The sequence below is a fragment of the Protopterus annectens genome, chromosome 1.part2, assembly GCF_019279795.1.
Source record: "Protopterus annectens isolate FY-2018-M chromosome 1.part2, PAN1.0, whole genome shotgun sequence".
NCBI lineage: Eukaryota > Metazoa > Chordata > Ceratodontiformes > Protopteridae > Protopterus > Protopterus annectens.
The window spans coordinates 995,160,167-995,184,886 of record NC_056727.1 but is presented as its reverse complement, the minus strand read 5'-3'; the positions used below and the strand labels follow the sequence as shown (position 1 = coordinate 995,184,886).

The window sequence follows — 24,720 nt, the reverse complement described above, 5'->3', positions numbered from 1 at the left end:
TATAAGCTCTTTGCTACAGTTTAGAATTATTTGGGAGTCCTGTTTTTTATCCTTTGACTTTAGATTGAGGTGTGAGCCAATCTAGGGACTACCCAGGGTACCAACTGACCTTTAGCTACAATTATGTAGATGAGGAATGTAAATAAAGGATGATTTCTGCCAAAAGGAAACACAATCCATAATATGGTAATATGACTTAGATGTGAAGAAAAATGTATAAAGTTCTCCATTCAGAAAAATAAATATTCCTTGGCAAGCTTTAGCTATGGTTGTTAAGGAGAAGGGTTTTATTGTGTTGATTAAGAGTTACATAACATTGAACTATAAAAGATTAGTCCCAATTGGTTAAACATGAGCAGTTCAAAAGTGAAAAAAAAAAACATATTTTTTTTACAAGAGGGCAAGTGTTCCTGCACTTCAACACTGACTTCTTAATATATATATAACATCTCCAAGTTTGCACTACATGGGTGTAAGGGCAAATTTCCCAATCTCCACTTTCTGAGATCTCTCTCAGGAAAAGCTGGCAAAGTTTAATCAGCTGCTTCTGGATTAGCTCTACTGGCTTTTGCCTTTCTTTATCTCAACAATGATGCCACAATACCAATAGAAAATTATTGCTTTTAATAATTGGCTTAGTTACTGGTGTAATTCCAAAGAGGTTCAATATTTATCAGCCTGGGAGAACATGACTGACAGGCCACATTTCTTTACCAAGGGTGATCTTCACCTGTCACCACTAAACTTTTGGATATTAGCCAAAACATTATCCATCCCTATAGTGCCTTTTTTAGGCATTACCAAACAAACAAACCTTCCAACATGGCAAAATCTACTCAAGATAAGTAAAGGTCCTACTGCTCAATGCTAGGAGTCATCATCATCAATCCCCCTTTTTAACCATTTTCTATACAGGGTCAGGGTGTAATGTCACTTGTTGCCATCTCTCCCTATTCAATCCTACTCATCTACCTTATTTGACACTCATGTCTGACTGTTGCAGGTCTTCTCTCATGCAATCTACAAGTCATTTAGGTTTCTAATACCACAATGGGAAAGGACTCCATTCCTAAGTTAAAGTATGATTAAAGTTCATGAAATTAGTATTGTTTTAGTCTTTAATGTTAGCCAAAAGCTGATCTTCTCAGCACCTGAAATGTGCCCAGAATTGACTCCTTCTGTAATTCATACTGAGTTGCATATCATCATCATCATCATCATCATCTTCTTTCGGCTGTTCCGGTTAGGGGTCACCACAGCAGATCTTCTGTTTCCATTTCTTCCTGTCCTCTGCATCATGCTCTTTCACACCAACCGCCTGCATGTCCTCTCTCACCAAATCAATAAACCTTATCTTAGGCCTTCCTCTTTTCCTCTTACCTGGCAGCTCCACCCTTTCACTCTTACTGGTACCCATATGTCACAAATCACTCCTGGCACTCTTCTCCACCCATGCCACCCTGCCTGTACTCTCTTCTTCACCTCCCTTCCACACTCACCATTACTCTGAACTGTTAATCCCAAGTACTTAAACTCATCCACCTTTACCAACTCTACTTCCTGCATCCTCACCATTCCTCTACCCTCCCTCTCATTTACACACATATATTCTGTTTTAGCCCTGCTGACCTTCATTCCTCTCCTCTCTAAAGCATATCTCCACCTCTCCATGGTTTCCTCAACATGGTCCCTACTCTCACTACATATCACAATGTCATCTGCAAACATCATAGTCCATGGGGCCTCCTGTCTGATCTCATCTGTCAACCTGTCCATCACAATTGCAAATAAGAAAGGGCTCAGAGCTGATCCTTGATGTAATCCCACCTCCACCATAAATGTATATGTCACTCCCACCACAGTCCTCACCAATGTCACACTACCCTCGTACATATCCTGTACCACTTTTACATACTTCTCTGCCACTCCTGACTTCCTCATACAATACCACAACTCCTCTCTAGGCACCCTGTCATATGCTTTCTCTAAGTCCACAAAGACACAGTGCAACTCCTTCTGACCTCTGTACTTCTCCAGCAACAGTCTCAGAGCAAATATTGCATCTGTAGTGCTCCTTCCTGGTATGAAACCATACTGCTGATCACTAATCATCACCTCCCATCTTAACCTAGCTTCCACTACTCTTTCCCATAACTTCAAGCTGTGACTGATCAATTTTATCCCTCTGTAGTTACTGTAGCTCTGCACAATCACTGTTATTCTTAAAGATATGTACCAAAACACTTTTTCTCCACTCATCAGACATCCTCTGACTTTCCAAAATTTCATTAAACAATCTGGTTAAAAATTCCACTGTCATTTCACCTAAGCACCTCTATGCTTCTACTGGTATGTCATCTGGAGTTACATATATTGATAGCATATCTAAGTATGACTATACATTCTTTTTTGTTAGACCTATTGCACCTACTACTATTAGAACTGTCTGGGCATCGTTCCTCTACATTACTCTTGCTTCTGCCTGCAAACCATGGTATTTTATGACTTTGTGTCTCTCTCAGTCTTTAATCGTTAGGTGTAGGAATTTCAGTAATTGGTGCTTTTTGTCTTTTTTTTGGTTAAAAGTAAATTTATTTTGCCTCCACCTTCATTATATAAAGAACCATGCCAAGTTGGCACTTTCCCTTGTGGAAATTGCAAAGGTTGCAAATATATTACATCTTGTTTTCCATTTATTAATGATGTTAAGTTTACTCCTGTTAAGCAGTTTTGTTGTAAGTCAGTAGGGGTTATTTATGCTCTATGTTGTCCATGTAATATGTATTACATAGGAGAAACAAAAAGGGCTTTCAAACTGAGATTGTTAGAACATATAAGGGACATTAAGAATGGTAATATTGAAAGCCCTATAGCTTTGCATTTTTTAGAATGTCATAATAAAAATAGTGAAGGTTTAAAAGCCACTATTTTAGAACAAGTTAAGCCAATAATGTATTGTCAGCAGGATGTTAAAACTGTGTTACTGCAAAAAGAAGCTCTGCTTATTTTAAAGTATAAAACTATGTCTCCTTGTGGGCTCAATGCTGAGTTCAATTGGAGAGTGTTGCTTAATTAATTGCTTAATTGTTTAATTGAGTTACTAGTTTGTTATAAAATGTGGGTGCTTGTATACAATTTTATTCTCCTTGAAGGCTTTGGCCGAGACGTCAGAGATTTTATTAAAGAACTTTTTGGATACTGTGGTCATTGTTTGCTACTTGCTGCTTGCTACTTGGTGCCTTTTCGTTGTTTTTCATGGTATTTTATGACTTTGTGTCTCTCTCAGTCTTTAATCGTTAGGTGTAGGAATTTCAGTAATTGGTGCTTTTTGTCTTTTTTTTCCTGAACTACAGTATTTGACTTTGTTTCATCTATTTTTCTGTTGGTAAAGAGTAGTCCCATGTGATATGAATTTCATCATTCTCTACAATGCTTTTGGTTCATTTTTCCAGTGCTTCACAACTACTTCAATAGAATAGTGTCTGCACAATCCCCAGTGGAACAGTGTTGCTGCATTATTGTGCCTTACAGTATACAGTCTCTTTGCCATGAGTATATCGCACTCAGAACAACATGTGTAACTGTTTCCAGATCTTTTTTTACAGAACCTGCATTTGTCTGTTTCTCCCACATGTTCAATGGTCTTACAAACTAAAGTGTATGTAGTCCACTATCCTAGTCCACCATTTTTAACCTTTCACCTTTTGGTTTCAGTTCACCTCTCCTTAACCATTCCTGTGTTGAATCCTGATGAGCATGAAGATGTTCCAGGAGATCTCTGTATTGCCATGATGTTTATGCTTTTCCACATTTCTTTCCTTTTCATCTCATCCTTTTCCTTAAATCCTTCTTTTTGTTTTTTTTGGCACATTCAGTTGCTGTCTGATTTTTGTCTGCATCTTGTTTGTTTTCCATTCCCCATTGACTCCAAAATGCTTCTGCTAAACTAAGAAGAGAAGTCATCTGTGACTTCCTCACCTCATGTTTTAAAACTTTCACTATGTTTGGATCTGGTGAAGTCAAAAAATATCCATGCAGTCCCAAGACTGCAGATCTATACGTGTAATCAACTTCAAGGAGGCCCATACTTCCTTCAGAAAAAGGAATATATAATGTTGGTATACACTGATTTTAATATATTATTTAATAGACATGAAGCATTTTTCTTGTTTTCCTGTCCAACTGATCCAATACAGTTTGAGGCCAGTCAATCACACCAAACCTCTAAGTTAGAACAGGCTTGGACTTTATTCCTAGACATCAAGGCAGTTTTCAGTATTAGTTTTAATCTTTTGAAATATTCCTTACCTAATTTTATTCAAATTTGTTTATCCTTTACTGCTGATTCTTCAGTTCCGAAAATATTCCCAAAATATTTTACGCTTCCTCCTGCACAAGTGCCTTTATAGCACATTTCTGTCCCACTCATATATTTTCTTGGTGCTGCAACTTTCCTGCTTTAAATATTTCTTTTGCAGAGTTATCAAGACACAATTACATTCTTGTATCATCTGAGAAAGTTTTGACCACTTGTAGTTGTGCTTTCAAATCTTCATTTGATAAACTGCAAAATTTTACATCATCCACAAAAGTAGATGAAATGTTTTTAAACAAAATTGTTTTCTGGGAGCCAAATTGCAACCAAGACCTATTCTGTTAAGTAAGCAGATTAATGGGTTAAGGACAAGACAAAACAAACCTCTTTGAATTTTCATCCCTGGTATAATAATTTGCCCTTTTTCATGGCTTAACCACAAAGTGGTTTGCCACTGGTTCACTGTCACTGTAATGTAATTAATCAATGTAGGTTATATCTTATACATATGGCAGCATTCCTTTATACATGAATGCGGGATGCTGTGAAATGCCTTTTTGTAAGCTATCCATGCCATACTTAGAGTCTATCCCTTTTTGCAATTCTCTATTATGTTATTTTTTTAGCAACAAATTAACCTTTACTCCATATTACTTTCTTTTGTTACCATTTTGTTTTATTGCTGTTCTATTGCTGTAATTGATGGGCCTTCCTGAGTCATGTGGCATGAGGCTTGGTAGCTGGAGGTGCAAAGAAGGCTAGATGCCCATGGAGACACCCTGGAGTGACTACTCATATATCTGTTGGAATCACATAACTGCCCAGCTTTTAATTGGCCACCAGTTGGTGATCCCATCTCTGATCTCAGCCACAGAGAAAATTGACTCATGAAAAAGGTTTCTGTCCAGGTTGGCTTATCAGGGTGCCCTTACTCCACCTTAACCCTCATCATGGTGACCCCCTTTTTTGTGTATCACTTCCTCTCTTCAGTCTGTAGTCCAGTTCTCCCATTCCCAGTTGTTCTCCCCCTGTCTACATGTGTATATCCATTGTGGCCTCCCATTTTATGCAGTGCCTACTCTGTCAATGTTCATATGTGTTATATGTTCATGTGTCTGTTCTATTTCCATCCTTATACTTAGTTTCCTATCCATGTGTTCCTCGCACCTCTTTTCCTCTCTACTTTTTTTCCTCAACAAATTAAAAAAGGGCATCTGACCCAGAAAAGTACTCTTCTTCCTGCACTCCCATACCACTCTTCTCTTCCCATAGTTCTGTGTGTTTGTCTGCTTGCTCTGAATGTCCTATCACCACATTTCTAGAGCATTCTAGAGCATTTCTAGAGCATTCTAGAGCATTTCTCCCCGGGCCTCCGCTGAAAACAGGATCTGTGGAACCTAGTCGGACTTTCCCCGTCAACAAATGTTAAATAAAAAAAATAAAATAAATAAATAAAATTTCCTTCCTGTTTATAAAATGCAGATAATTGGCACTTTGTCATCGTATGGGCTTACAGCTATGCCTGTGTTACAGGTACATGTGTAAACTTGCACATCTCATCTAGCACACTACTAAACTGTTGATGCTGTCAGGTCATGTGACCACTCACAACATGGTTCCGTCATTTGTGTGAAGACTCCTATTTTTGTGATTTCATGGCTCCCTTATATGACACTGTCCATGAGTATCTGTGTTATCTCACTACTTATGCATGCCTAATCCTCTTTAAGCCATGTCACACTACATTCACCTCTTTATTTATTGTTTCCATTATGATTCTTTCTGCCCCTCCCCAAGCATTTTAACTCAAGTCATAAAATGTATTTATTTATTTATTGACCAGTAAAGTCTGACTGTGTCAAAAAGAGCCCATTTTCAGCAGAGGCACTGGAAGAAAAGCTGCAATCACATTGGTGCCATTTAGTGTTTTCTACTTAATTTCCACACCCCTACACATGTCCAGTAAATCCAAAGGTCAGAAATCCAATGGGCATTGGAATTAAAGTAGTCATCATTTCCACATGGACCTGACAACACCATTGTGTCCTATCCAGGAAGCCCTTTCTGGTCATTTACCCAGTCTCCAGCAGGGAAAATCAAACCACCACAGTGTGCCCCCAGGCTTGCACACCTTCAGCCCCTCCACTATAGGCCTGCCAGTAACTCTGACACCTGATATGCTAATTAAACCCAAGGCACATTGGCCATAGTCAGATAGTCAGATCATTATCCTACTGTGTCACTGTGTTGGATATGTAATGACAAAGTTAGAGTGGACCACCTAGAAATTTGTGTTTCAAAGAAGAGCTGATACCCCACAGAAACATAGAAGTACTTATGGAGACTCTGGAGCAAACCATCCCAAACATAGGCCAATATGTAGTGTGTCTTTAAGAGAGATGCAAAGCTACAGATAAACATTTAGTCAACCTCCAGGAAGGAACAAATATGCTAGCAGCTGTACTGACCACCTCAAAGACAACTCACCACTAATGAAACTCAGTAGAAGAATGATGCTGTTGAGGTATACTTTGTTGCTTTACAGAGATATGCCACTCAAGATAATTGTTTTCAGTTTGTCTAGGAGAAATCGATATCCTCACATCTTAGAGAGGAAGTGCTTAATGCTTATATGGACATGAAAGGTACTGATTTCATGGGCTATTAAAAAAATCAAATAAGCTAGGGCTTCTGTGTCCTCTAAAAAACAAGCCATGAAATTTCATAACTGATAATTTGTTTCAAGTAAAATGCTAAGATCAAATGTCTTACTTATAACAAGTGTTATAGCAGAGCCAGAAGTGTATAGTCCAAAATGGCACTCCCAAGCAATTTATGTAATGAGCTTTTCAGAGTGATCATAAGAATACCAATAACTGTTTGTGCTAATTTAAAGGATGCTTGCTAATGAAACACTGTTTAAAACCAAGCAACCTAAGCTAGTAACTAAAAGATTGTAGATGTCTTTGTACATACAAAAACTGTCAGCAGATTAAATAATCAGTTTTAAATTTGGAAAAAGTGGACAGGCTGTTAAAAATCTTTTATTAAATAATATAAATATTATACCTACAATAAAGTGATTTCTCACCAAGAAGCGAGTAATAAAACTAAAAATGCTGTGCCTATCAACAATGTGATTTTTATTCAATATGCTGATAATGAAAATTACTAAAAGAATGAGGTAAAGAAACTGCTAGAACAGCACAATCAACATATTGTCTTTGTGCTGTGAGAAGGAATTGATGGAGCAGTTAGATCTGGGTGTATGGTCATACTTATTAAGCAACATTTTGTCTGTGGACATAAAAAAATGACAAGAGAAAAGTGGAAGTACTGTGTATTCATAGTGACCTACCTGTAGAAATTCAAACTCTGTTGGGTAAAGTATTACATTCTGAAGCATTAGTAGCAAAGTTGGGTAGTCAATGGCCAGAATATCCTCTAATAAAATATGGAGTAAAGCAAGTATTAAAAATGCACAGTCTTGATTATCTCCCTCATAAAATGGGGTGATGGAGTGACATAAACCTAACATACAGTTCAAAATAGACACTCTTAAAAAAGAGAAGTGTTCAGATGTAGAAACTCCCAAAGAAATAAAAATCTGATTTTGGCTAGGAGGCATAGAAAAACATGCATCTCCTCAATGTTATCAAAAAACTTTTATTGAGTCTTAATAGAAAACTCCAGTTATTAAGCAGAGAAAAACAGAAAATAAAAATTTATGATACATAATCAAATAACCCTTCATACCATTCTCCAATGCTCATGTGGTCATTCCTATACCTACAGCACAGAAAAAAAGCACAGACAATAGGTTTAAGTTTCTTTTCCATACAATTTAGCTTCCCTTGTTTTGAATGTATGTCTGTGCATGTGTGTGTGTGTGTGTGTGTGTGTGTGTGTGTGTGTGTGTGTGTGTGCATATTAAAGGATTTCTATGACTACACTTACCTCTCAACTGTCAGAATTTGTGCAGAATACACATATTTTTCCCTCATATTTTTATTTGTTTCGCATAAAATTGTGGTTCTCTGACGAATCACTGGTAAAACACTGAGGACTAAAGTCAGAAAATAATGTCAGACAGTTGAGTTTCAGACTCTGTATCTTTCAGAAATTCAAGCTAATGCAAAAGCTCAACTTTTTAAGTTAGTAAGACTAATTTTAAAAAAGTGTCCCTATTTTTTGTCCTTTGTCCCCTCATTATTTGTGTTTTTGTCCAGATTTCTTGCTTTAACAGGTTGAGAGATATTGTACACCATGAAGTTTGCATCTGTCTAGGACCTCCTCACTGTCTCTTGTTTCTGACATGCTTTACCCTTGAATTATCCCTAGAGTGGAACTGCTAAGCCGAATGAAAACCCATACCATGCCCCTAAAAATATGGATTACTGGTCATTATCTGTTCAAGTGGCCACTGCCCATAAGGCAGTGCTCTGAGGATAAATATATAAGGTATTGTACACTTATGCTTTATACACAGAGATACAGTAATATAATTATAATCCACATTAGTCTGAAGGCAACAGGCAGAATCTCCATACTGCGCCACAAGAAATGCTGTTGATATACAACTGATGAGTAAATTAGCAGGATTGAGCTTTTAAATAAGGAATGTCAGAGAGCTGAGCTTTTACAGTATTCTAAAAAGAATCTTCTGTTAAGTAGCTGGAGATTTAGTTGACTTATTCCTGAGATATTGACAAAATAGGATAAAAGATTTCTAAAGGTATCTACTTATAGAAAGGATACAAATATTTAAGGTAACTAATTATCTTGTTTGCCTTCTCTAAGGCTTTATGCATTGTAATAGACAGGTTTACATGAACATATTTACTTTTTGTCACTCAGGCATTGCTTTTAAACCTACCATGTGTGCAATTAATTTCTATCCAGGTGGCATATTGGAAGCAAGACACAATGAAATCACTCTTAAAGAGTCATTTCAGGCTGTCATATTTGAGTCAGGTAAATAGAATAGTGAACTCAAAGATATTTGTACTGCAACATCGCTATATTTTTAATATTCCTGGTTTTCCTTTCATAGGGTGTTCATGTGTACAGTTAATATAATTATTTCATGTCTGTTTCCATTTATTACAAGTCATGTATTTATTTATATCACTTAATTCCATGCATTTTTATTAATGTATTTGTTGCTTACAGAATTAGTCTCATTAGGCATGCTCACAGGAAAACCAAGCTGGTAAATTCATACTAATTAGGAATAATTAGGTCAGGCCATGACAGACTTCCAAATTCCTTTCCTTACCTGAAGAAATTGGTGTGGATGTATAGCAACAAGGGAAGATGATAGCAGACTGTATTGAGATGGTAGGTCAGGTAGCCACTTTGACAGAAGTAACTGAATTAGATGAATGCAGATTAGTCTTATGTATAATATCACAATTGAATGCTGCAATTAATTCCCAAATAATTGAAGTACAGAACATTTGGAATGCAGTAGTCAATCATACTTTAGCAGATGTCACACAAAAAAGCAAAGTAAAGCTAATGCAAATGGGTGGGAAGATGCTTTGAATTATATTAGTGCAGGTAATGTAGTTGTAGAGTACCCACAGAGTATCTGATAATAGCCCTGTCATTAAGCCGAGACAGTAGCAGGTTGCATGCAACCTGAACAGCTGCAGTAGTGCAGCAGAGCATTTGCACAGGATGTGGCTATGGAGAGGCATGCTTAATCCTAGCTTGAACAATGCAGCTATTTGTTAGGGTTTCCATTACTAAAATATGAGTGAACTCCTATGGAATTGTACATTTTGCGGAAGTATACATAAGTCAAATTTTTAGAAATTTCAAAGTCCAAGGGCTTGCAATTTTTCCTTTAGAAAGAATCTATGACCTATGTTTGGAAATTGAAAGTTCCATGGTTGCCAATGTGAAGTGTTTATCTCACAGAAAATGTATATCTTCATGGAGTCACTTCTTTCTGTGAGACATACATTTGGATAAAAAAGAAGAATCCAAATGCATGCCTGAAATGCTTACTAAAAGTTCATAGGGTCATAGGTTCATAGGTTGGTACTAGGCTAGCAGCCCTAGGGCCAATACAAGTCTAGCCATAACAATTCCATGGCTATTTCTTCCCACAGTATTTACTTCCCTGGACCCCTGTCTAGCAGGGCAATTGACTTGATCCCCGGGGTGAATTTCCTATCTCCCATCCAATCGTCAAGGTTCATTTTGAAGAGGGCCAAAGAGGGGCTCTGCTTGATATGTATGGGCAGTCTATTCCAGAGTCTGGGTAGTCTCTGGGTCAGGAATCTATCCCTCCAGCATGTTTTGTTCATTGTGATGACAAGGTTTAGATCCCTGGAATGTGTGGCTATGAGGGGATTGGGATTTCTTTAAGTGTAGCATGTCCAACAGCTCTGGGTTTGACATGGCCTTGTATGCTAAGCAGAGATCGCCTCTGAGTAGACGATATGCGACAGAGTATAGCTGGTGTTTTTTAGATGGTCAGTATAAGGCATCTGTTTTAGGCCTGTGATTCTTTTAGTGAGGTATTTCTGTGACCTTTCCAGTTGTTGCAGATGTCTTGAGAGGTACATACCAAATGAGGCTTTGTATTCTATAATGGATCTAATGAGGGATGAGTACAGTGGAACAATGACCTCCTTTTTTTTGGATGAAAAGCCCTTAGTGATAAGGTGTGCCACATAGAAGGATTTCCTGACTGTTGTGGCGATGTGGTTTTCGAAGGTGAGACCACTGTCCACCTGTGTCCCTAAGTCTCTTATCACACTTTCGGTGTCTAGTGTACTGCCACCTATGTGGTAGTTCATGGGTAAATGTTTTTCCCAAAGGGGATAACTATACATTTCTTGGCATTGAGCTTGAGCCCATGGCTCTGGCACCAAGCATCTTTTTCTGTAAGACCCTTTTGTAGAAAATACACTTCATTTGGGGATTCAATAATGGCTCCCAGTTTGCAGTCATCTGCGAACTTTGTTAGCCAGAATCCCTTAATGGTGGCCTGTACTTCAGAAAAGTAGATGCCAAACAACAGCGGTCACAGGACTCAACCCTGAGGTACTCCACTTGTCACTTGTCTGGATCTGGATTTGGAGTCAGCTACTTTTACAATGTGGGTTCTGTCAGTAAGCCAGTTGGCAACCCATCGAGTGATGTAGGGATCAGTGCCCAGCTTAGTAAGTTTATCTATGATTCCAGAGTGGGGGATGGTGTCAAAGGCCTTGGCGAAGTCCAGGTAGGCTGTGTGGACCGTCTTATCTTTGTCCACAGCTCTGGTGACTGATTCGAAGAAGTCAATCAGGTTCAGGAGACAGGATCGGCCCTTCACAAACCTAAACTGGGTGGGGTCCAGTGTTTGAAGGTTGCCAATGTCTTTGTTTATAAGTTCCATGATAATACTTTCCATGGCCTTGCAGATCAGGCTCACCAGACTGATGGGGCAGTAGTTCCCAGGATCCAAGGTGGATCCCCCCTTGTTGAGTGGGATAACTGTGGCTGTGCACCACTCAGTGGGCACGAGGCCTGAGGTGAGGCTATGATTAAACATGACACTTGGGTGAGGTGCCAATTCATTTTGTAGTTTATGTAGTACACAGCCTGGGATGTCTTCTAGTACCATGGATGCTATATTCTTAACTTTGGAGAGTGTGATTTTTACCTGTGTGGCCATTATTACCAGAATTTGGCAATCTTTTGGTATTGAGATGGGCCCTTTAGGGGGTGAGATGGGGGTGAAGTTAGCACTGAATCGATCTGCCAGGATATTGGAAATATCCTTGGGATCAGTATATTTAAGGCCATTCTGTTGTAGCTCAGAGCAGATCTGAGCATTGCCAGTTAGATTCTTGACATAGCTATAGAAAGCCTTGTGGTTGTCTTTGGAATCTTTGGCAATGTTATTTTCGTAACTAGCTTTGGAGGATTTTATGAGGGATCTCAGCTTCTTACTGATGCTGGTAAGGGAGTTTTTTGCATCCTGGGATTTTCCTCTTTTCTGCAACAGTCTCTTCCTTTTGTTGTAAAGTTTGTTTATGGCAGCGGTCCACCAGATTGGCTTCCTTTTTTTGGAGGAGAGCGTCTTGGTTCTATTTGGGATGGCACAATTCATGCACAAGTGGATGTGCTCATATGGTGCCTTAGTGTAGGATTCAGCAATCAAACTTTCAGTTTCCATCTGCATGGGTGTTATGAAGTTTGTCACTTCTGACTTGAGTAGCATGATGTTGGCTTTGGAGAAGTTTTTAACAGAGGTTTTCTTACTGGAGGGTGGGGTAGGGATGTGGATGTCAAGGGTGATTAGCTTATGGTCAGACCTGACCAATGAGGGGGTGACCATAGGTGTGGAGCATTGATTTCCCATGGTGGTAAGGACCAAGTCTAAGATATTGGAGCCCCTGGTGGGACTATGGATTAGTTGATCCAGGGCACTGGAATTTATGAATTCCAAAAACCGTTGGGCAAATGTGTTGGTACGCAAGTAGTTTTCCCAGTTAATGGCAGAGTAGTTGAAATCACCCAGCATTAGGGTGTTTGGTTGTATCTTAATATTTTCCAGTATGTTTAGAAAGGTGTAGTGAGAATCTTGGGGCATGGTGTGGGATCTGTAGCAAGCTACAGTTTGGATTGCAGTCTTACCTAGTGTTAGTTGCACCTGGAGAATTTCAGATGCATTGTGTTGGGCAACTAGCCTGGTGGTGTGAATATCCTTGGTGAAAATGGACACTCTTCCACCTTTAGCATTTTGGTCCTGGTTTGGTGGCTGAAATGTGTGGTAAGACTTGTAGCCTATTATTGCAGGGGTGCGCTCTGGAGCCTTGAACCAGGTCTCAGTTACTGCACAAATATCAATGTTCTCCATTTTTAGGAATGCCTCAAGAGAGTGCATTTTGAGGTTTAGACTTCTAGCATTGAGTAGCACTACCTTCAGATTTCTCATGTTTGTACCTGTTACGATGGTGGTTTTGTCCTTTGAACTTTGCCTAAAAAAGGCACTATAGGGGTGGCAAGAGCTTTAGCCAGTAACCTGGGCAACAGGTGCAGACCATCTCTAGCATAGCATCGTGGTCTGTCGATCATGTCGTCCCAGGCATACAGATACTGGATCCTCTTTGAATGACACCAGAAGCTTAGCCAATTGTTGAAATCAATCATTTTGTCCTTATACTGTGGTATTATTCTGGGCGAAGGCAGAATGCTACTCAGGGCTAGGGTCATACCTGCTGGGGCCACATGATCTGAGAGCTCTTCCATGTCTCTTTTCATGTAGTCCAGGGAGGTACATCTCAGGTCATTCACTCCAACATGGACAATGACAGAGTAATATTTGTACTTTGTTGTGGAGTGACTTCAGCACATGCATTATGTGGTGAATCCTGGCACCCCGACAGGCAGCTAACTGTAATTTTCTCCTTGTTCAGCCTGGTGAGTGGGACATCTGTGTGCCTGACTATAGAGTCACCTATGACTAAAGTGTTGGGTACTTTTTCTTGCCTTAGGGGTTGTTGTTAGGTGGCACACTGGTGTTGTGAACTATGTGACTCTTTGGTTGTGATTGGTGTTTGAGTTTCAGCTTCGGAGGTCCTTGTTGCTTGGGCAGGTTACTGTTAAGGGCCTCTGCATATGAGGGTTTAGTGTTGCTATGTGAGGGTGTTGGTGGTGTGGGTTTAGTAGGGCTATGTGTTGCTTGAGGTGCAGTGCAGGTGTTAACCTTCTCCTCTTGATTTTCTAGCACAATCTTTGGTGGAGAGATGTTTGTTTTCAGTTTGGCTATGTAAGTGCATTTCTCGCAGGTTGTAGTGTTGGGTGGTAGGAGGAAAGGGTTGTTTATGTACATGAGGCAATTGCTGCATTGCCCCAGTATGCCCAGATTCACCAGGTTGACAGGAGAAATCACCGGAAGCTGACCCTTGGAAACGCTTGGTTTGGTGCTTTTTTTGTAAAGTACAAGAGCTGTTTTCCCTTACCTTAGCATGGTACTTTGTAATTATAGGCTGTTTAGTACCTACAATTAATTTCTCCTTATTAACAAAGAAAGTTGAGTGCTTGTATCAATGAAAGGCTTCCTAGTGCTTTACAGCAGATTTTGGAGCAAGTGCTAGTCACAGGGATGCTTCAAGGTAAGATGAAAAAAAAATGGTTTATCCTAAACACTGCAGTGTGCACTAGAGGAGTTAGATGCGAAAGTAGGTAACTTAAGTTTTACCTGTCTAAAACGTTAAGTTTTAGTGGAGAATCACTACTTTTAAAACAGAAATATAGACTGAAAGGGGGTGGTCACTTTTGTATTCTGGTACTATGGAATACAGTAGGATGGCCAATAAATTTAAATAGTTGAAGGGGAGTGATTTCACAAAAATGATAATTTTGTGCTTACTCACACAAGCCAGTAAAAGCAGACAAGAAATGAGATATATGGTGAAATTAACATAAGGGGCAGGCAACTAGAAAGACAGTGGTGTTTAAGAACACAACATTAACCAGGTGGGAGGGTGGGAAAATATTTCTGCCTGACTCACAAGAGACAGAGCTGTTGTCTCTTTTCAAGTTTTAATATGCAGTTTAAAAGCGGAATACAAGCAAAACACAAGGTAAAGAAAACAAATCACAATATTAAAAAGAAAAAGGCAATAAAGTAATACAAAATACAACAAATAAAAAGCAAACTAACCTTTCCCTCTCAGCAAAGTGTAGCAGAGTCTGGGTGACCCTTTCTAGTAAAGCTCTGAAATGTTTTATTTTACCCCTTAAATAGAAGGTTTAGTTCCTAGCTCTACCCCCTCAGTTCACAGATGATTAACCTTAACTGACCTGTTATATCGTATGTGTGAGTCCTTCATTGATCTGTTTTGATTTCTGCCTGACTCACAAGATAGCTGTGGTCTCTTTTCAAGTTTTAATATGCAGTTAAAAGCAGACTACAAGTAAAGCACAAGGTAAAGAAAACAAATCACAGTATTCAAAATAGAAAAGGGCAATAAAGTAATACAAAATACAGCAAATAAAAAGCAAACTAACCTTTCTCTAACAGCAAAGTGTAGCAGAGTCTGGGTGAGCCTTTCTAGTAGGACAGATAATATAACCTGGACACTAGCTTGTTAGCCAGCAGTCCGAAAGCCTAAAGAATTCTTAAGTGTAACTTTAATACTAGGTAGTTGTGAATATAACCAATAATTTATTGTGCAAGTAGGTACTTCCAACTATGGGCTAGTGGCTGTGTTTGGCAAAATTTCCTCAAAGGGTGGGCAACATCCAGTAATATACCTGAGTCACAGACTTCAACTAAGAAAATGAAAGAATCATATGCAGCTGCAGGAAAGGAGTGTTAGGGAAAAACTCCAGACATTTTATATGGCAGGATATTCATAGTATAATCCCTTAAAGTGGTTGTGCAGAGCTACAAAGCAAAGCAGTAAGCTTCATAGCTACAGTTTGGGACTGCAGTCCTGTTATAAGATTCAGTACGAGAATGTTGTTAATCGTCTTAGAAGGAGTTTGGGATTTCATTGTTATAGCATGAGCATTTAGCATAGAATTATTGCCAGTAGTGTTAATGTAGGTAATTTGTCTAAGTAAGGAATTGGATAGTGTGACTTCAAAATAAATGAGTTTACTTTAAACTGAATTTCTTGTTGGCATCTAAACAAAATTCAACTGAGTATAGGAAGGAGGAAGATATATGAGGAAAAGTACAACAAAAGAAAATGCATGAGAAGTGAACTAAGTTACACTACAGCTGTACTGAATCAAAAGTAGGACATAACTCTTTAAAATAAAACAAGCAAAAAAAGCTGCATTATTGTTGCTTTTGCACTAAAATGCAATATAATTTGTAAAAGAGGTATATACGTGCACCACTAGTCACCAGTAAATTGCATTAAAATTTAAAAATAAGCTAATCTTTGCTTCCCAGATGTGTGCAGTGTTTCAGGAATAATATATCTTGGAGATACTGTAGTAGAACATGTTATTTCCTTATTTAGTATCTGGCTTGCTAAATATAATTTTTTCCTTTTACATCAAACTGTAAAAAAATTCCACAATTTGAATCAATGTAAAAGCCACAGGAAACACTCATTTGACTAACATAAGGAGAAGCAGACTTACTACAATTCAGTTACTAGATCTGCCTGCTTGCGTACAGACTTCAAATTAAGTTAGTCCTTTTCTCAACTACATGTAAGGATTCTAAAATGTTATTCTTATTCTGAAAACAAAATACAAAGTACATAGCTCATTTATTTATTTATTTATTTGACATTTGTTTACTGGGAAAGTCCGACTGGGAATGAATCCATTTTCAGAGGAGGTCCAGACAGAAAAGCTCCACAGTACAATGTAAACAGAATTGCAAATCAACATTGGTTACAACAACTAAAACAATCACACAGGAGTACAATTTGTGGATACAATAAAAGAGGAAAATTAACAAATATAAAACAAGCAATAAAGCTGAACATACATTATATAGAAGATAGAAGAGACTTCCTAATATGCATGTATGTTACATAATAATGCATGAAAATATATGACAGAATAAGCAATAAGTCAAAAAAAAACTATATACACTTTCTGGAAAGAGACTTAGGTAGTACATTTCAGTCATAATTTCTGGGATAGATAAAGCTTAGTATAAGACTAGAGAGAAGGAACATTAGAAGGTAAAGGAATTATAGAAATGTTAGGCTGGAAAGTATGTCTTTAGTTACAATCAGTTAAAACAGTCAGTGGCTGTTTAGCTCATAGGAGGTGTTGTTAGATATTATTTGTCTGTTTAAATTTGACTGAGCATGGAATAAGGGTTTACATACACTTTGTACATAGTATTTGTTCTACTTGTGTTTTCTTTCTCCTGACATACATTATGGTGCAAGCTCAATGCTACTATACAATGCTGAAATCGTGTTACATAATTATTTTCTGTTTTTTCTTTGCCTATTCATATACTATAACTTTCATTGTATTGTCAAATTCTCTGTGAGCTTGGGTTGTGGCTGGAAAGGGTCAGTAGTCCAGTCTACCTATCTGGTCAACTGATAGAAATACATAAAAAATAAATAAATAAATATTTATTTTCAATTTCTTGTGCAAGCTTTGTATTGACTGCTTATTCACTTCTAATGAAAAAAGCTTTAACTAATGAATTATTATGAATGCATTTTAGTACTCATCTTAAATGTTATCTGCTTTTTAAAGAGTGACTTTGAAGGGTGCATTGCTACAATTTAAATATTTAGATGTCAATTTATTTTAAGAGCAAAGAGCAATGCCTATTCTTGATTTGTTTGTTTTAACAAAAACTTGAGAAGGAGATGCTGGGGCATTATCATTTATTTACCCATTCTATAAAATCCTGAGAGTGTATGTATGCAAAATAATAATGGCCACATTTTATGTTTTATTGGTAAGATTGCATAGAGAGATACCAGACTTTTTTTTGGTGGGTGACATATTAAAATGTAATTATTATAAGTCTGATCTGTATCTGTGCTGTGTAAAGCTCATTTTGGGTATTTGTGTGTGGCAAAGCGTGAATGTTACCCAAGGAAGCAGGGCACATTTACTGTACACCCTTAAAGTCAATTGATTTTTGCATATTAACAGGTACCTCTGGTGGAATTTAACTCCATGTTTTTGATTCTGTCACCTACATTTTTAAAGATAGTGTTGACGGCATTCAATCCCATATAATATGTCAGTAGTTTTCAAAGAAAAGAAATGTAGAAGACTTTAATGCAAGAGAAAGTTAATAGTAACTGACACCCCTCCCCATTAGCTTGATTGATTTTGAGACATTAGCAATTACTTACTCCCATGAGAACTATAAGCTAACTGCCCTGAATGCCATGTTAAGCCTAGTCAATAACTTGTGATCTGAATCAAACCCTTTACTTTGTGCTTATGAGGAGAAGACCTTAACCATTATGCAAGGTCTTCATGTGAAGCACTTAATCTAAGAACAAACTTCTTTCTTGAGATGATTTTTGGGTTTGGATCAAACAGTATTAAAAAAGTTGGAAGTCAGAAAACTAGACAAGATTCAAAGTTCATACATAATGACCCTGATTCCAAAAGACTTGCTCTCAGTGTGACCATTTAAACTGAGATCAGGCTGAAAGCAGGTGTTTTGAAATCTGGTTCCCACAGTAAGTCTTTTTATAGATAGGCCTTACACCAAAGTTAGTTACTTACATTGACAGCAAGTCTTTCAGAATCAGGGCAGACTTACACTGAGAGCATGAGAGCAACTCTTTTATAATCTGGCCCAATACTTTGTTAGTTAGAAAATACTAAATACATGTGCAAGAAATGTACGTAATATATATATATATATATATATATATATATATATATATATATATATATATATATAAAATAAATATAGATCATATTGATATTCGCTAAAATATGGAACAATCACTCAAATCTTTGCGTTTGGTATAAAAGTTCAAGGTTTAAAGGAAAATCAAGCAATATAGGTAGTAGTTTAGCTCAGCCAAAAAGAACCACCAAACGGATTATGTACAGAAAGCAGTACAGCTAAATAGTGAAACAACAGGTCTATATGAAGAGCATATGGAAGTCTTTCAACTGGTCTTTTCAGACAAAAAGAATAAAGAGGCAAACTGGGAGAAATGGCAGATGTTTTATGTTAAGGGGAAAGAAGAAGAAATATTTATCTTTTCTTCGAAAATGGTCAAGCATAAAAGTACGAAGATTGCTGTTACAGGGGCTAGAACAAATATGAAAGGCAAGATAAAAGCTGAAGAGAAGCTCATAAGAAACAACATGGAAGGCATATACATAGTACAGTATAGTAACAATATGAGTCAGACAAATGCGAAATGTCATTGTGATATTTAGTATTTATAAAAAATATAAATATGAAAGAATTACACATGGGTTTGTGAAAAAGAAAAGCTGAGAAAAGTTCGTACCTGGAGTTAAAGGTATAGATTGCACATACTGCTCCAGTCTGAAACAATGGCAATTACAACAACTGTTACTAGTTTTTAATGAATGGTATAAGAAAGTTATAATTGAGTATACATGTACATATGCCAGTATAATTACATTTTTAAGGAAAAGGAAAAAAAAAAGAGAAAGAAATTCTGAATAACTGGAGACTAAACTTGCTGAATAATGATTGTAATGCACTGGTTAAAATGTTAAAGGATACAATACAATGTAAATTAAGAGTGGATAGCAGAGGAAGTGATATGAATTACCCCTTGGAGAGGTATTACAGAAATGTTGTGTGCTATTAAAACTGTTAACAGTAATGAGAACTTTGATCTGGATATTAGTTGTGAACACAGTGTATCATTGGCAGATGCACAATAATATATTCAATGTGTTGGATATACATACACACAGTTATACTGTGGAAGAGCAAAATATCATTAAATCAAACATAAAACAGTTAGCATGATTTTTCAAACTACCACACTATCAAAAATGCACATCATCATAAAATGAAAGCACATTCCTTTTGCAAGATTTACACTAAAACACCACCATAATACCAGTCTGTAAGTGATTTGTTTAGCAATAGTTTTTTTTAAGTTAATGTGTAGGATTAGGGTTTATTATGTATTTATTTGACATTTGTTTACCGGGGTGGTCTGACTGGGTCTACAGAACCCGTTTTCAGCAGAGGCCCGGGGAGAATAGCTCCACATACAATACAATACAAATACAGTAAAATACAATACAATAGAAATTACATTAGAAATACTATACAAAAAATAAGTTGAAAGAACAAACGGTTACAAGATGTTGTAGTATATTACTACACAGCTAGACAATTCTATACAGTTAAAACATTACAGACCATAATAGTCACTCTCATCATACATGATGTAGATAGTGTCCAAAAAAACGTACATAGGTGCTGTAATGTGTAACACTGACTGTTATAGTACATGCAAATAGAATGTTAGTTTCAGTTAGGAAAATAGCAGCCAGCAAATTACTGATGCAGATAGATAGTGAGAGAGAGTTAAAAAGAATAGAATCAATAAAGCCTGAGCAGTAGCTTAAGGATATGGTATAGAAACAGAGAAGGCATTAGAAGAGCTTTATGATCTTGCAGTCTGTGAGGGATTGAAGTGTGACAGAAGAGGAAGACCTGAGCATTAGGCAGGCAGGCAGGGTTATTGTCAGATTGAGGGTTATGCATTATTAACATGGACAGAGTACCTTCGCACAAGCGTATACACACACACACACACACACACACACACACACACACACACACACACACACACACACACTCGTACAGCCTCACATTTCTTACTTCCTGCAATGCTAACTGCCTCACTGCTGACATAGATAACAACAGATGAATACTATAAAATGGCATGTTCAGCCCCACTATTCTGTTCTGAAACGGTATGGTAGTGCTTGTGTATGAATCATTTTATCATACTCTTTTGATCTCCCATAATTTTCAGTGTCTTATGACATTTGCATATATTAATCTTCGTCATTTTCTGCATAGTTATTGTGGTCTTTTAATAAGTATAATGCATTATAAAGGCTCCTGAATACCAATAGTTTAACAATGATTTTTCACGTTGCTTTAATTATGTGTCTTTCTCATTCATACTGGTAGTAAAAGACATAAAACCTGAAAAATGTTATAAATGTTATTTGTTGAACCTTTGTTGCTATCATTCTACATGTTAACATAGCTCTGTTGCAAAGCACTATGACTGATGAATATACATTAATCATATGCACATGAATCTGCAAGACTATAAATGAAAACTGCCTGCTGAGAATACTAAAGAGCTGCATTTATAAACACTAGAGGAATTTGTGTTAGGCACACTGGTTCACAAATTCACTGCAGTTCTGTGTCTGTCTATTTTTCCTGAGGACATACTTGAAACTAGTTCCAGCTCTCTGAAGTATTTAGGACATACTTTCTGAAGAGTAAACATAAGAAAGACAAGACACAAGGCAGGTTTTGATCCATGGTCACGTGCATTGCATACAGCTATCAAAAATCTGAAAGAACATGTTCATCCTTGTGTTACTTAACCAATCTATTCACTGTCATTGTTATCTTTTTACCAGATAAAAGCATAAAGTGATTATCTCGGTGCAACAAACTGAAATGTCTCAAAATTCGGCACTTCATGAAGGAAACTTAAGTTCTAAATTTATTTGCGCAAGAGACTACTTACAGGACAAGAACTGCAACTTCTTAGGTAAGCCATTTGAGAATAATGAAAACCTAATCCACATGGTTGCAGAAATGAATACTGAAACAATAATAGAGCAATCAAAAAACTGTATAAATCTCTTGGAAAAACACTCATCTTATGCAGGAAAAGAAGGAATGGAAAATAAACTTAATGGTGTTCTTAAAGCTGTGACAACAGATGAGCTAAATCACTCTCCCTCAGAATGTGGTAATTATGTGCCAGAAGGAACAGACATTTGCTCTACAGGCAAGCAAAACATTATCAAATGCCCTGCCAAAGATGAGTGCAATAAATCAGCTGGGTCTCCCTTAGAAGACATTGGATATGCCAGCAGTTCATTGAGTATTGACAGTCCAGACAGCAGTACTGGAAATGTTTGGGAAGGGGAAGGGGCAACTATACCTGATAAAAATATTTTGGAAAATGAGATTCATAGTAATGATGCAGACAGTGATTCTTCCTCAGACTCTGAAACTTTACTTCCTACTATTCTGGAGGCTGTACAGGACCTGCAGGACCATAAGATATTCAAGGAGAGGGAAAAAGAAAAGCATCAGGTTCAGCTAATCATGTACCGTAGACTTGCATTACTTCGCTGGATCCGTAGTCTCCAGCAAAAAGTCATTGATCAGCAGAATCGCTTGCAAGCAAGCTATGATACTATACTGGACAATCGGAAAGAATTACTGAAATACATCAGAAGAGGTACAACACTCCAAGAGGACATCAATGTGCAAAACTGACTCAGCTAATTCTGGCAAAAATTATGGTTCTATAACAACCTGCATCTGTTTATATAAATGTACTTTATTATTTTATACCAGTTTCTTTCAATGTTGCATGCTTATGATGATCCAAACATCAGCAGTTTTCATTTTTTTTTAATTTTTGCTTACTATATTTCTGCATAACAGCTAAGGTGAAAAATTAAAAGTTCATTCAGCTAACTGTTGCACTGGAAAACTCAGTCCAATATTTGACATGCTGCCCATATGCACTAGATATTGAACCATATCTACAGGTACCATAATCAATAGTCTAATTTCATTGTCAAATATTTAATACTGCTGTTTCACTCACTTTGCACCCTAAAATTATGAAAATGTATTTTATTGTTTAGAGTGAGCAACCAAGAAACAGACTCTGTGCCCCACTTTTTAGAATATATTATGTCAATAGCTGAAGGGTGATGTGTTACCATATTGCGGACTATTACAGTGTGGTACCAAGTCTTCTGGTGTGTTATGTTCACATTATAATGGTTTCTGTGAGATAATGCTTGTTTTTCAGCTCTATGGTGCAGTAATAATATATACCAATCTGTACACAGTCTCCTTTCAACATTCATATCCTATAAATGAACATGCCTTCTCCTGAGCTTCTCTCATTTAGTACACATTCCAGCACATGATACAAAGAATAGGAGTTCCAGCACTTTTGCTGTATTTCAGAGCAAACCTTTGCGTGATTTATTCTTTTAATTTATGTGGCCTGCCTATGAAGCTAAATGCATACAACTATGTGCTGCTTAAATTTGCTACAATTGTAAAAATATTTACATTCTTACATGCTCCATGTGGTATGTGAAAGGTGAGAGGAGGAAACATGGCTGTGCATTTCAAACAGTGTAAACCAAAGACAGATCAGGTATACTGCTGCCATTCCAGCTGCCAGTATAGGCATAGCTCTCTTTTTCAGGGGTAGGTACACCATGCTTTGTGAGGAGGACAGATGCAAGCAAACCATCACAGTATAAATGTGTTATTGTCTAAAGACGGCTAAAATTTTTATCTCCTCTTTTTCAAATCAAAGCTCTACAAGTAAAGCTATTTTAACACTAGTAAAAAAGAATCATACAATTTACAGTTTGAGACATTTTATTTTCATAATTTACAGCTTAATGGAAATAAATTATCATGAAACATCATGCTGACTTTGCACTGTTAATAATTACAATGCCTGTTTAACTCTGTTGCATAATACTTACTGTTATAAATATGGCGGATGTTTAAACTGCATCTCATGTTACCCTCATATCTAATGTAATTGAGCACAATTTTTTTGTATGTGTATCACTGAACTAAAATTTTAGCTAAGTTATTTGAATGTTTGTTTACAAATGGTTTTAGTTTTTCTTTTTCTTTCCTGGTCTTGCATTGAAAAAAAAAACACTGTAAACATCCAAAGTGCTTTTTATTTTATTAATTTCTCTACCACCCCCCATGTTATGCTGTTCTGTATTTCCTATCAGTATTAAATCATAGGCCTATATTCTTTTGACACTATTGGAGACAATGTGCTTAGCATGGATATTCCTAAACATGACCTACCCAAGCTTCATAAAACCCTCTCCTTGCAAGGGATTCCATGTGTACTATCCATGTCTGTTTATGCCGCTATTACATAGCAGAAATGCGTACATAGAATGCATGTCATAGTTAACGCTTAACTCATTCAGTGGTGGCTTTTAACGATTACAGTCATCTCTTTAGGCCTTGTTTCTTCAAAACCTTAGTCATTATATTTGCATGCTTGTAATGCACTAAATGTATATGACTGCATTAAAACATGCCATCTATTGTAAGAATGAAGAAATAAATCAAATAAAACCAGTTGTCTGCGCTGAACTGCAGTAGTTTGTGTCCCTTGCTGTGCAATTTGCATTCGGAGTTCTGAGCTGTATATAAACCCTAAATACATGGCCTTATAAATTATCTATATGGTTTATTTCACTTTGCATAGTGAATATCAACCATTTTTTTGCTGACAGTCAGCTGTTACCCTACATTCCTTGTACAACTTTATCTCACTTTTTCAGTGAAACCCAGGGCAAGAAAAAGTCAGCAGAATTGGAAAGTACCATAGAAAAACAAGGCCTTTGATTTGCATTGTGCTTGTTCGTGCACTTAACATGTAGTTCATGATATATAAAATTGTAAATAATTCTAGCTGTCAACAAGCTTAGCAATAACTTCAGTATCATTACCTGCAAATTCCTCCATGTCAGTGCCCCATGCAGGAAATTGCAGGTAATGATGCAATTTCCTCCATGTCCCTGCCCCATAGAGGAAATTGCATCATTATCTGCAATTTCTTTCATGGGACATGAACATAAACACACACACACGCACACACGCACACACGCACACACACACACACACACACACACACACACACACACACACACACACA

The 24,720-nt window shown here is 37.2% G+C and overlaps 1 protein-coding gene across 3 annotated transcripts in view; it reads left to right on the top strand.

Annotated features, from left to right (window-relative positions):
- Window positions 1–24,155, top strand: part of CCHR1.PART2H1orf216 (chromosome chr1.part2 C1orf216 homolog) — a 130,249-nt gene extending 106,094 nt beyond the window's left edge. For all 3 annotated transcript variants that reach the window (XM_044059960.1, XM_044059959.1, XM_044059961.1), the window contains one exon: window positions 21,398–24,155. In XM_044059960.1, coding sequence (XP_043915895.1) covers window positions 21,438–22,271 — 834 coding nt within the window. In that variant the 5' untranslated portion in view covers window positions 21,398–21,437 and the 3' untranslated portion in view covers window positions 22,272–24,155. The remainder of the gene's footprint in view (window positions 1–21,397) is intronic.
- Window positions 24,156–24,720: the final 565 nt, after the last annotated feature.